This window comes from Pristiophorus japonicus, chromosome 8 (genome assembly GCF_044704955.1).
Source record: "Pristiophorus japonicus isolate sPriJap1 chromosome 8, sPriJap1.hap1, whole genome shotgun sequence".
NCBI lineage: Eukaryota > Metazoa > Chordata > Chondrichthyes > Pristiophoridae > Pristiophorus > Pristiophorus japonicus.
The window spans coordinates 198,046,219-198,060,500 of record NC_091984.1 but is presented as its reverse complement, the minus strand read 5'-3'; the positions used below and the strand labels follow the sequence as shown (position 1 = coordinate 198,060,500).

Here is a 14,282-nt window from a genome sequence, read left to right as displayed (position 1 = left end):
CACGAGGAATGTATTTTTCACGGAATGAGACAGTTCAGTTTTTCTGGTGTAAAAGCATTCTGCTGGAAATCTACCATGTCCGCTGTCTCAACCAGAAAAACCTCCTCAAATCATAACTGACGGGTCTGTCTCGAGACAGATTGCAGATTAGAGATTGCTGTTTCTGGATGTCAATCTGTCAATCAGATGCAGATATGAATTTGAACACCAGCAGGGAAATTTGAGATATGAAAGCTTTGCAGTGCTAGTAGTGAATGACAACTGTCATTGCAGAGCCCAGTAGAGTTTGTGTGCCAGTATTGTGATTGTGTTATTTTGGGGCTGTAGTACTACTCTCCCTCCTCTATGGCTCAGAGACCATGTACAGTAGACACCTTAAGTCGCTGGAGAAATACCACCAACGATGTCTCCGAAAGATTCTACAAATCCCTTGGGAGGGCAGACGCACCAACGTTAGCGCCTTTGACCAGGCCAACATCCCCAGCATTGAAGCACTTGATCAGCTCCGCTGGGCAGGCCACATAGTTCGCATGCCAGACACGAGACTCCCAAAGCAAGCGCTCTATTCGGAACTACTTCACGGCAAACGAGTCAAAGGTAGGCAGCGGAAACGTTACAAGGACACCCTCAAAGCCTCCCTGATAAAGTGCAACATCCCCACTGACACCTGGGTGTCCCTGGCCAAAGACCGCCCTAAATAGAGGAAGTGCATCGGGTTCGCTGAGCTCCTCGAGTCTCGTCGCCGAGAACATGCAGAAACCAAGAGCAGACAGCGGAAAGAGCGTGCGGCAATACAGTCCCACCCACCCTTTCCCTTAATGGCTATCTGTCTCACCTGTGACCGGGACTTTGGTTCTCATATTGGACTGTACAGCCACCTAAGAACTCATATTAAGAGTGGAAGCAAGTCTTCCTCGATTCCGAGGGACTGCATATGATGATGATGAGTGTTATTTTGGGGAATAGAATGATATGATATCCTTTTCTTTGATGGCATATTTTCTATATAAAACAAAATACAGACCTTGAGGATGGGTTCACAAACTAGTTAATACAAATTGGTACTTAGCTAGTACTTCTCGGTAGTGATTTAACAATAGCATCCCTTATCCAGAGTGATTCCAGAAGGGGAGTAATGCTTTATGTGAAGCCCTATGGCAAACTGACGTATAAGAAATAGGAACAGGAGTAGGCCATACGGCCCCTCAAGCCTGCTCCGCCATTCAATAAGATCATGGCTGATCTGATCATGGACTCGGCTCCACTTCCCCGCCCGCTCCCCATAACCCCTTATCCCCTTATCGCTCAAGAAACTGTCTATTTCTGTCTTCAATTTATTCAATGTCCCAGCTTCCACAGATTCACAACCGTCAGAGAAGAAATTCCTCCTCATCTCTGTTTTAAATGGGTGGCCCCTTATTCTAAGATCATGCCTTCTAGTTCTAGTCTCCTCCATCAGTGGAAACATCTTCTCTGCATCCACCTTGTCAAGCCTCCTCCTAATCTTATACGTTTCAATAAGATCACCTCTCATTTTTCTGAATTCCAATGAGTAGAGGCCCAACCTACTCAACCTTTGCTCATAAGTCACCCCCCTCATCCCAGGAATCAACCTAGTGAACCTTCTCTGAACTGCCTACAAAGCAAGTATATCCTTTCGTAAATATGGAAACCAAAACTGCACGCAGTATTCCAGGTGTGGCCTCACCAATACCTTGTATAGCTGTAGCAAGACTTCCCTGCTTTTATACTCCATCCCCTTTGCAATAAAGGCCAAGATACCATTGGCCTTCCTGATCACTTGCTGTCCCTGCATACTATCCTTTTGTGTTTCATGCACAAATACCCCCAGGTCCCGCTGAACTGCGGCACTTTGCAATCTTTCTCTATTTAAATAATAATTTGCTCTTTGATTTTTTTTTCTGCCAAAGTGAAAAAAAAACCTTACACTTTCCAACATTTTCCTCCATATACCAAATTTTTGCCCACTCACTTAGCCTGCCTATATCCTTTTGCAGATTTTTTGTGTCCTCCTCACACATTGCTTTTCCTCAGAGAATGAACCATTTATCCCAACTCTCTTTTTTGTTAGTTAGCCAATCCTCTATCCATGCTAATATATTACCCCAACCCGTGAACTTTTATCTTGTGCAGTAACCTTTTATGTGGCACCTTGTCAAATGCCTTCTGGAAGTCCAAATACACCATATCCACTGGTTCCCCTTTATCTACCCTGTTCGTTACATCCTTAAAGAACTCCAGCAAATTTGTCAAACATGACTTCCCTTTCATAAATCCATGCTGACTCTGCCTGACTGAATTTTGCTTATCCAAATGTCCTGCTGCTGCTTCTTTAATAATGGACTCCAACATTTTCCCAACCTCAGATGTTAGGCTAACTGGTCTATAGTTTCCTGCTGTTTGTCTGCCTCCTTTTTTAAATAGGGGCATTACATTTGCAGTTTTCCAATCTGCTGAGACTGCTCCAGAATCCAGGGAATTATGGTAGATTACAACCAATGCATCCACAATCCCTGCCACTACTTCTCTTAAGACCCTAGGATGCAATCCATCAGGCTGAAGGGATTTATCTGCCTTTAGTCCCATTATCTTACTGAGTACCACCTCCTTCGTGATTGTGATTGTGTTACGTTCCTCTCCCCTCCCCCCTCCCCCCCCCCCTGCTCCCCCTATTGCCCTTTGACTATCCACTGTTGGAATATTGTTAGTGTCCTGTACCATAAAGACTGATGCAAAATACTTGTTCAGAGTTTCTGCCATCTCCATGTTCCCCATTACTAGTTCCCCAGTCTCATCTCTAAGGGACCAACGTTTACTTTAGCCACTCTTTTCCTTTTTATATAGCTATAGAAACTCTTGCTATCTATTTTTATATTTTGTGCTAGTTTACTTTCATAGTCTATCTTCCCTTAATCATTTTTTTAGTCATTATTTGCTGGCTTTTAAAAGCTTCCCAGTCTTCTGTCCTCCCAGTAGTTTTGGCCACTTTGTATGCCCTTGTTTTTAATTGGGTACCATACTTTATTTCTTTAGTTAGCCATGGATGGCTATCTTTTCTCTCATACCCTTTCCTCCTCACTGTAATATATTTTTCTTGAGAGTTGTGAAATATCTCCTTAAATGTGCACCACTGTTCATCAACCATCCTACACTTTAATCTATTTTCCCAGACCACTTTACCCAACTCTGCCCTCATACCTTCATAGTTTCCTTTATTTAAGCTTAGTACGCTGGTTAGAGATCCAACTTTCTCACCCTCCATCTGAATTTGAAATTCAATCATACTATGATCACTCATTCCAAGGGGATCGTGTTTCATTACACAGGACCAGATCTAAGATAGCCTGCCCCCTGGTTGGTTCCGTTACATACTGCTCAAGGAACCTGTCCCTTATGCACTCTATGAACTCCTCCTCAAGGCTACCCTGACCAATTTGATTTGTCCAATCAGTATGGAGGTTAAAATCACCCATGATTATTGCTGTTCCCTTTTTACAAGCCCCTGCTATTTCCTGGTTTATGCTCCGACCAACGGAGTTGCTACTATAGACTATGCCCACCAGTGACTTTTTCCCCTTATTGTTCCTTATCTCCACCCAAACTGTTTCAACACCCTTATCATTTGTGCCAATATTGTTTCTTACTATTGCAGTGATTCCATCCTTTATTAATAGAGCTACCCCACTTCCTTTTCCTTTCTGTCTGTCCTTCTGGATTGTCAAGTGCCCCTGAATATTTAATTCCCAGTCCTGGTCACCTTGCAACAACGTCGCTGTAATGGCTATCCGATCATACCCATTTGTCTCAATTTGTGCCGTCAAATCATCCCTTGTTACAAATGCTACGTGCATTTAGACAAAGTGCCTTTAAGTTTGTTTTTTTACCTTTTTTTTCCTGCTTGTTTCCCCTCTCCAACTCACTTTCCTTATTTTTGCTTTCTAATTCCAGCTTTACTCCTGTCCCTTACTGAATCTATTTTCAGGTTCCCATCCCCCTGCCAAACTAGTTTAAACCCTCCCCAACAGCACTAGCAAAGCCCCCTGCGAGGATATTGGTCGCGGCTCTGTTGAGGTGCAACCTGTCCAGCTTGTACAGGTCCCACCTCCCCCAGAAGCGGTCCCAATGCCTCAGGAGACTAAAGCCCTCCCGCCTGCACCATCTCTCCAGCCATGTATTAATTTGCTCTATCCTCCTATTTCGGTACTCACTAGCTCGTGGCACTGGGAGTAATCTGGAGATTACTACCTTTTGAGGTCCTGCTTTTTAATCTCTCCCCTAGCTCCCTAAACTCTGCCTGCAGGACTTCATCCCTCTTCCCACCTATTTCATTGGTACTGATGTGGACCACGACCTCTGGCTGTTCACCCTCTCCCCTCAGAATGCCCTGCAGCCGCTCGGCGACATCCTTGACCCTGGCACCAGGGAGGCAACATAAATGCCTGTCTGCTCCCCTGACTATTGACTATAGCTCTTCCATTCTTCTTCCTCCCCGCCCCCCCCCCCCCCCCCATGCAGCTGAGCCACCCGTGGTGCTGTGGACTTGGCTCTGTTTGCACTCCCCAGAGCCACCATCGTCCCCACCGGCACTCAGAAACACTCAGAGAACGAGATGGATTCCTGCACTACCTGCCTAGTTCTCCTCTTCTGACTGGTGGTCACCTACTCCCTTTCTGCCTGCACACTCTTACGCTGTGGGGGTGACCGTCTCGAGAAACATGCTCTCAGTCTCGCGGATGCACCGCAGTGACCCCAGCTTGCCGCTCAAGCTCCAAAACACGGAGTTCGAGTTGGTGCAGCTGGAGACACCTCCCGCACGTGTGGTCGTCCCGGCTACGCGAAGCACCGGGACTTCGCACATGCCACAGGATGCGCAATCCATGGGACTGAGCTGCCCTGCCAACCCTCTAGTTACACTCGCAACTATCAAGTAGAATTAAACTCTAAACCTTAGCACAACACACCCAGCCGCTACTCAGCCAACAGCCAATTTAATTAACTGGCTCTCCTTAGATAATAAAGATCACATATATTTACTGGCAGATCCTACTTTTACAACAATGCCAAAGGTTTCCTACTGAAGCTGATCTGAAGGATGTTCTGTGCATAGACTGAGGTGCCACTTCTCTATATGCATATACAGTGCAGTAGTAGAAAGTTTAAATGTGAATTTAGATCCACCAGTGTTCATTACAGAAGTTCAGATAAGTTGGGAATTGTGTGTATCCTCTAGTTCTGCTTCAATTTGTGGAAGACAATCAAAAATATTTCATTTAAAATCACTAATTTAAACCTATTGCAACAGACTTCAGTAGCAATTGCGTTTGTAATGTTTAGTGTAATAATTATTTTACAGAAGTTTAGATTATTCTGGTATTGAATATATTCAAACACACCTAAACCATTTCATATATTGTGTACTGATGACAAATTGGAACTCTTAAACTATACAAGTCATGTTCGTTGTTTGCCTGTTTCCATTTGTGGTTAGTGGGGAGAAAACATAGGTCAATACTGTCTTAGTTATTCAAAAGAATCTTTAATAATGTGCATATACATAAAGAAGCCTTTATGTATTCTGAAAGTACATTTGTGTACCTGAAACATTAAAATTAAGAATGCAATAAAACAGAAGATGCAAGTACAACTACCACAATAATAAAGTGAAAATAATCCAATAATGGACGTCGCACTGGTGACACAACATTGGTACGACGTGGGTTCATAGCAGTACAGTGTTTCCAAAATGATATCTGGTGGGACAGCTGCTGATTGGAAACTAGACACTTCCCCACAGAAAGGAATGAGAAATCAGAAGTTCCTCCCTATTTCCCAGCTCTTAGGAATCAGTACCAGGGTGGAAAGGCAGAGGCCTCCAGTGGTTAGTTGCCTATTTTTGAGGCTGGATGGGAGGGTAAATCTATGGAGGAAGAGGAAAATAAATAAAATGGTGCAAAAGAAAGAAGACAGTGCATGCAGCTGGATTATAAAGACTGATAATCAGAGATTAAAGCATTGAAAGCATAGTTCAGGTTCGGCTTTTAGAGGGAGCAGGAACTGAAACAGATGGTAAAGGAAGGACTGAGCACAAGCAATGAATAGGTTTAATGTACATGTTAGTGACTCGGCTGTCCCAATTGAGATTGCTTTCAAACAGGTTAATTTCAGTTACATGGCACTGGTTTTTCAGTAATACTGAAATTTGTACGTTTGAAAGGAAGTGTTTTTTAAATGAGTATAATTGCTAATTCATGTTAGCATGTTCGGGGGTCTTGACAGGGTAGATGCAGAGAGGATGTTTCCCCTCATGAGGGAATCTAGAACTAGGGGGCATAGTTTCAGAATAAGGGGTCACCCAATTAAAACAGAAATGAGGAATTTTTTCTCTGAGGGTCATGAATCTTTGGAATTCTCTACCCCAGGGAGCTGTGGAGGCTGGGTCATTGAATATATTTATGGTGGAGATAGATTTTTGAATGATAAGGGAGTCTAGGGTTATGGGAAGCTGGCAGGGAAGTGGAGTTGAGGCCAGGATCAGATCAGCCATGATCTTATTGAATGGCGGAGCAGGCTCAAGGGGCTAAATGGCCGCCTGCTGCTATTTGTTATGTTCTTATGTATGTTTTTAGTTTATTAGAAGGCCAGGCCCATTGTTGCACTTCAACAGAACATAATTAATGCGACAAGCAGCTATCAACTAATCAGCATGTTTCAACTCCACAGTAAACTGAACAGCAGGCTATCAATAATATTGGGAAATGGAACAGTTTAGTTGGGAGGAGGGAAGAGTCACTAGAATGTCTGGTATGATCAGACAGCATTGTTTACCTTCAGGAATTGTGTACGAACCATAAAATAAGAAACAATATAACTTCAAATTTTAATCTGGACACATCCAATTCAAACCACAGAAAATGCATGAGAGCTGATGTAGCTTGTGTGGCATCTACTACACCATTTACTGAAGTAGAGGGAAAGAAGCTATGCTCAGAAGGGAGGTGTGAAATTGCAACATTGATAATTCAGGAAGGAACTATACCAGTTCTAGATTTTGAAACTTAGAAAACTTTGTATTCTCCAAGGATAAAAAAAACAAACAAGCGAGTTACAAAAATGAAGCTAAGCACAATCACTTTGAATGGAATTGTGCTGTATCAATCCATTCAGTATTGTCTGAAATCCTTTGGTTCATGGCTTTAATATTTAAGCTCTTTATGTGGAATGTTCTTCGTATTCTTCAAAATCTGGGTTTGAATTTTTACTATTTACAAATGGCAGTAGTGTCCATGTTTAGAAAACGCACATGCATTTTGCTTTCTATCTTGATATCCTGCATTATCTGAAAAAGAAAAGAAACTACTATTCAACAATTTCCTTACAGTACTTTTAAAATTTAGATATATTTCTTTAATAGCAATGATTAAAAATATGTAATTTGGCCTCATTTAGAGGAATAACATTTTCATGCCTCAAATTGTTGACTTATTCAGTCTGCTGCCAGCCAGTGCAGTACATACAGAGTAAGCTGAACTATTCAGAATATATTGGATAAATTCCATGTCAGCGGGAGTAGTGTGATGTGGGTATGGAAGTGAAATGGTTAAATTGAGTACTGAAATTGCTTCTGGATGGAGTAAGCTGGGTTTACTGAGCAGCTCTTTTCCATTCCTAGACTTATTTATTTAAAGGTAAACCCCCTTTCTCTTTCCCATTTTCCTTCCCGAATCTTCACAGGCTATACATCAACTGTGGCAAAGAGGTTGTACAGATGACCTCTTTTCATGCCTTCATTGATATTCTGAAGTAGTTGATGGATAAGAGTGTATCAAAGACAATTCCCATTAACATTTTTCCACTGTCGATAAGAGAAAGTAACTTTTGCTATTGAAATGCAACAGAAATTGGGATTAAACATGTGTTTTATTGTTCTATTCATAAACATGGTGCCTTATGTTCTGCTCTTATCAACAATAAATAACTAAAAATGAACTTGGATGCAATTGGAAAACGTTTTTACTATGTAAGCTTAATTAAAGAGGAATGCAACTAATTATCACACTATATGCAAATAAGCATAACCCCCATCTGAAAAAAATCACCTAGTGTGTGATTATTCTCCAGGATTGCATAACCACCCCCCTCCCCCCAGCCAAAAAAAATTACTTGGTTTGTGATTATTCTTCAGGATTGTATCCAGCTGCAGCTCCTGACAGACCACATTGTGGCACTGGAGCTGCGCATGAATTCACTCTGGAGCATCCGCGATGCTGAGGATGTCGTGGATAGCACGTTTAGTGAGTTGGTTACACCGCAGGTAAAGGTTACACAGGCAGATAGGGAATGGGTGACCATCAGGCAGAGCAGTGGAAGAAAGGTAGTGCAGGGGTCCCCTGCAGTCATCTCCCTCCAAAACAGATACACCACTTTGTGTACTGTTGGGGGAGATGACTCATCAGGGGAAGGCAGCAGCAGCCAAGTCCATGGTACCAGGGGTGGCTCTGCTGCACAGGAGGGCAGGAAAAAGAGTGGGAGAGCTATAGTGGTAGAGGATTCTATTGTAAGGGGAATAGATAGGTGTTTCTGTGGTCTCAACCGAGACACCAGGATGGTATGTTGCCTCCTTGGTGCAAGGGTCAAGGATGTCTCGGAGCGGCTGCAGGGGGAGGGTGAACAGCCAGTTGTCGTAGTACATATAGCTACCAACGACATAGGTAAAAAAAATCGGATGAAGTCCTACAAGCTGAATTTAGGGAGCTAGGAGTTAAATTAAAAAGTAGGACCTCACAGGTAGTAATCTCAGGATTGCTACCAGTGCCACTTGCTAGTCAGAGTAGAAATAACAAAATAGTTAAGATGAATACGTGGCTTGAGGAATGGTGCAACAGAGAGGGATTCAAGTTCCCAGGACATTGGAACCAGTTCTGGGGGAGGTGGGGCCAGTACAAAACGGTCAGTCTGTACCTGGGCAGGACCGGAACCGATGTCCTAGGGGGAGTGTTTGCTAGTGCTGTTGGTGAGGGGTTAAACTAATATGGCAGGGGATGGGAATCTATGCAGGGAGACAGAGGGAAGTAAAATGGGGGCAGAAGCAAAAGATAGAAAGGAGAAAAGTAAAAGTGGAGGGCAGAGAAATCCAAGGCAAAAATCAAAAAAGGGCCACATTACAGCATCATTCTAAAGGGACAAAGAGTGTTTAAAAAGACAAGCCTGAAGGCTCTGTGTCTCAATGCAAGGAGTATTCGTAATAAGTGGACAAATTAACTGCACCGGCAACTATTAACGACTATGATATAATTGGGATTACGGAAACATGGCTCCAGGGTGACCAAGGCTGGGAACTCAACATCCAGGGGTATTCAACATTCAGGAAGGATAGACAGAAAGGAAAAGGAGGTGGGGTAGCGTTGCTTGTTAAAGAGGAAATTAACGCAATAGTAAGGAAGGACATTAGCTTGGATGATGTGGAATCTGTATGGGTAGAGCTGCGGAATACCAAAGGGCAGAAAACGCTAGTGAGAGTTGTGTACAGACCACCAAACAGTAGTAGTGAGGTTGGGGATGGCATCAAACAAGAAATTAGGGATGCATGCAATAAAGGTACAGCAGTTATCATGGGCGACTTTAATCGACATATAGATTGTGCTAACCAAACTGGTAACAATACGGTGGAGGAGAATTTCCTGGAGTGTATTAGGGATGGTTTTCTAGACCATTATGTCGAGGAACCAACTAGAGAGCTGGCCATCCTAAATTGGGTGTTGTGTAATGAGAGAAAACTAATTAGCAATCTTGTGCGAGGCCCCTTGGGGAAGAGTGACTATAATATGGTAGAATTCTTTATTAAGATGGAGAGTGACACAGTTATTTCAGAGACGAGGGGCCCAATTTTGGCCAACCCATTTTTTTGGCGTACTCGCCCTTTATGTGTCGTTTTTGTGCGCTGGAAAACATGGCCCCATCCTGGCCGTTCTGAAGAGTCTGGAGCGCTCTGGTGTGGCGCAGATTAAACAGTGGAGGGGCGGAGCTACAGCCCTGCGCCGAAATTGGTGCCGGCAGCATCGCGCATGAGCAGTGGTGTCGAGTCCGGTGTTCGCGCATGCGCAGTAGCACCGAAACTTGCAGCAGTATCCTGCCTGTGTTGCTGTTTGTATGCAAATTAAGATGCCGTGTTCGGTCCCCCCCTCCCGCCTGGTGATATGAAGGCCAGCCAGTAGCTCTCTCTCTCTCTCTCTCTCTCTCTCTCTTTCTATCTATTTCCCCCCCTACCCCCCCCCTCCACCCCCATCATCGAGAGTCCAGAACAGACTTTATTTGTATAGCGTAGTTGATCGATCCATACAATACAAAGGATAGCAATTTGGATTTCTCTCACCTCTGCTACCTGATTTAGCCTTGCAACATCACCATGTTTACCAGAGGATAATTAAGACCATCATAATTCTGCCCATCTTCCATTAGATTCTTTGTTCACTTGCTCACCATGTTATTTCTGTTCTAGTTAAATGTATATTTTCTGCAATTGACATGCGGTTTTCCTTTTGGATAGTTAAGCTTGTCTTTTGGAAGTTGGAGCAGAGCGCCCTGAAGAGTTAATACTTTCAATAGGTATACTACACAGAGAACCATTCCTGTGGACTTGAGTCTAAAAAAAGAACTTGCATTTATATAGCGCCTTTCTCGACCTCAGAACGTCCTAAATTGCTTTATAGCCAATTAAATACTTTTGAAGAGTAGCCACTGTTGTAATGTTGGAAATGCGGCAGCCAATTTGTGTAAAGCAATGTGATAATGACCATAGAATCTGTTTTTGTGATGTCTTGGCTCGGAGATCTCTCCTGCTGTAGTGGGATGGATGTCCATGGGCTGAGGAAGCCAGCGACTGATTGCCTTACAGTATCTGAGACGCACAGATCGGCCCTGCTGCTGGCTGCGAGGGGTTGGGTTGGGGGGGGGGGGGGAAGAGGGAAAGAGTGATGTTGTGGGTGTAGGAGTGTGGAGGGACACACTGAGCGAAGGGGAGGGGTGGAAGAGTGCTGTTGGGGGTGTGAGAGACAGTGGTGGGTTACACCACGTTACTCTAACAGTCAGTCCCTGACAGAGGCATGTTAATGCCAACCAGTTCTTACAAATGAGAGATAATCTAGTCCGAGGTGAGTTATTCACATAATAGTTTGGACTAATGGGGTATGATGTTTTGCGAAGGATCAACTTAGCCACAATTAGGGTGACTTAGGTGAGTGGGCAAATGCATGGCAGATGCAGTATAATGTGGATAAATGTGATGTTATCCACTTTGGTGGCAAAAACAGGATGGCAGATTATTATCTGAATGGTGACAGATTAGGAAAAGGGGAGGGGCAACGAGACCTGGGTGTCATGGTACATCAGTCACTGAAAGTTGGCATGCAGGTACAGCAGGCGGTGAAGAAGGCAAATGACATGTTGGTCCTCATAGCGAGAGGATTTAAGTATAGGAGCAGGGAGGTCTTACTCCAGTTGTGCAGGGCCTTAGTGAGGCCACACCTGGAATATTGTGTTCAGTTTTGGTCTCCGAATCTGAGAAAGGACGTTCATGCTATTGAGGGAGTGCAGCGAAGGTTCACCAGACTGATTCCCGGGATGGCAGGACTGACATATGAGGAGAGACTGGATCGACTGGGCTTGTATTCACTGGAGTTTAGAAGAATGAAAGGGGATCTCATAGAAACATATAAAATTGTGACAGGATTGGAGGTTAGAGGCATGAAGAATGCTCCCGATGCTGGGGAAGTCCAGAACCAGGGGTCACAATCTAAGGTTAAGGGGTAAGCCATTTAGGACCGAGATGAGGAGCAACTTCTTCATTCAGAGAGTTGTTAACCTGTGGAATTCTCTACCGCAGAAAGTTGTTGAGACCAGTTCGTTTTATTTTTCAAAAGGGAGTTAGATATGGCACGTACGGCTAAAGGAATCAAGGGGTATGGAGAGAAAGCAGGAAAGGGGTACTGAGGTTGAATGATCAGCCATGATCTTATTGAATGGTGGTGCAGGCTCGAAGAGCCGAATGGCCTACTCCTGCACCTATTTTCTATGCAGTAAGACCTCCCTGCTCCTATACTCAAATCTTCTCGCTATGAAGGCCCACATGCCATTTGCCACCTTCACCACCTGCTGTACCTGCATGCCAACTTTCAATGACTGATGTACCATGACACCCAGGTCTCGTTGCACCTCCCCTTTTCCTAATCTGTCATCATTCAGATAATATTCTGCCATCCTGTTTTTGCCACCAAAGTGGATAACCTCACATTTATCCACATTATACTGCATCTGCCATGCATTTGCCCACTCAACTAATCTGTCCAAGTCACCCTGCAGCCTCTTAGCATCCTTCTCACAGTTCACACTGCCACCCAGCTTAGTGTCATCTGCAAACTTGGAGATATTACATTCAATTCCTTTGTCTAAATCATTAATGTATATTGTAAATAGCTGGGGTCCCAGCACTGAACCTTGCGGTACCTCACTAGTCACTGCCTGCCATTCTGAAAAGGACCCGTTTATTCCTACTCTTTACTTCCTGTCTGCCAACCAGTTCTCTATCCAAGTCAATACATTATCCCAAATACCATGTGCTTTAATTTTGCACACTAATCTCTTGTGTGGGACCTTGTCAAAAGCCTTTTGAAAGTCCAAATACACTACATCCACTGGTTCTCCCTTGTCCACTCTACTAGTTACATCCTCAAAAAATTGTAGAAGATTTGTTGAGCATGATTTCCCTTTCGTAAATCCATGCTGACTTGGACCGATCCTGTCACTGCTTTTCAAATGCGCTGCTATTTCATCTTTAATAATTAATTCCAACATTTTCCCCACTACTGATGTCAGGCTAACCGGTCTATAATTACCCGTTTTCTCTCTCCCTCCTTTTTTAAAAAGTGGGGTTACATTAGCTACCCTCCAGTGCATAGGAACTGATCCAGAGTCGATAGACTGTTGGAAAATGATCACCAATGCATCCACTATTTCGTGGCCATTTCCTCAAGTATTCTGGGATGCAGACTATTAGGCCCCGGGGATTTATTGGCCTTCAATGCCATCAATTTCCCTAACACAATTTCACGCCTAATAAGGATTACCTTCAGTTCCTCCTTCTCGCTAGACCCTCTGTCCCCTAGTATTTCCGGAAGGTTATTCATGTCTTCCTTCGTGAAGACAGAACCCAAGTATTTGTTCAATTGGTTTGCCATTTCCTTGTTCCCCATTATGAATTCACCTGATTCTGACTGCAAGGGACCTACGTTTGTCTTCACTAATCTTTTTCTCTTCACAAATGTATAGAAGCTTCTGCAGTTAGTTTTTATGTTCCCCGCAAACTTACTCTTGTACTCTATTTTCCCCCTCCTAATTAAACCGTTTGTCCTGCTCTGCTGAATTCAAAATTTCTCCCAGTCTTCAGGTTTGCTGCTTTTTCTGGCCAATTTATATGCTTCTTCCTTGGATTTAACACTATCTCTAATTTCCCTTGTTAGCCACAGTTGAGCCACCTTCCCTGTTTTATTTTTACGCCAGACAGGGATATACAATTGTTATAGTTCATCCATGTGATCTTTAAATGTCTGCCATACGATATGGTTGCACCTGTGATGTGACCATTTCCATTTTCACAGTTTAGGATTTTTGTCGGCTGCTTTATCATCAAAAACACTTTTTAAAAATGTTCCTCAAAATGGATGGCTGGAGCAGGAAGGCAAAAGAAAATGGTAAAAGAAATAGCTTAAATGTAAAGAAAAATGGTTGAAGTAGGTAGGGAAAAAAGGGAAAATTGAAGTTAAAATAGAAAAGGACCGAGCACAAAAAACATAAAGGACGAGTTTACATTTTTTAAGTAAAATTGTTTTAGTTTAGGGTTAATATATTAATAAAACTGATCCATGTATTTGAGTAACTATATATTGCAACATCATGTATATTTCATGTCTGTGTGTGAGCTAAAACTAACAAAACCGGTTGACCTAGGAATTACATCCGAATCTGTCAACAGGCATTCGTAGAATGTGATACGGCTGTATTACATGATGTTCAGTATCTGGTAAGGCATGCTTTTACTTTGCAACATTTGGTATTCACTTCATCTGTTTTTAAGGGAATCAAATACAGACCTTAAGGAAGTCTTCAAAGTTTATTCCCTCATACAGTTGATCAGGTTCCTGGAGAAATTAAAAAAAAATTTAAATGAAATATTACGATACAAATTTAGTATAAAAGCGAGAATATTTTAT

At 43.0% G+C, this 14,282-nt stretch overlaps 2 protein-coding genes across 5 annotated transcripts in view; one reads left to right on the top strand and one right to left on the bottom strand.

Annotated features, from left to right (window-relative positions):
• Positions 1 to 14,282, top strand: part of fbxo21 (F-box protein 21) — a 127,196-nt gene that overhangs the window by 44,561 nt on the left and 68,353 nt on the right. The window lies entirely within an intron of this gene.
• The window catches only part of tesca (tescalcin a), a 53,229-nt gene continuing 44,517 nt past the window's right edge, over positions 5,571 to 14,282 (bottom strand). The window contains exons 7-8 of the mRNA XM_070887727.1: positions 14,163 to 14,210; positions 5,571 to 7,357 (exon numbers count right to left, since the gene is read on the bottom strand). Of these exons, the coding sequence (XP_070743828.1) occupies positions 7,280 to 7,357; positions 14,163 to 14,210 (126 nt within the window). The 3' untranslated portion in view covers positions 5,571 to 7,279. The remainder of the gene's footprint in view (positions 7,358 to 14,162; positions 14,211 to 14,282) is intronic.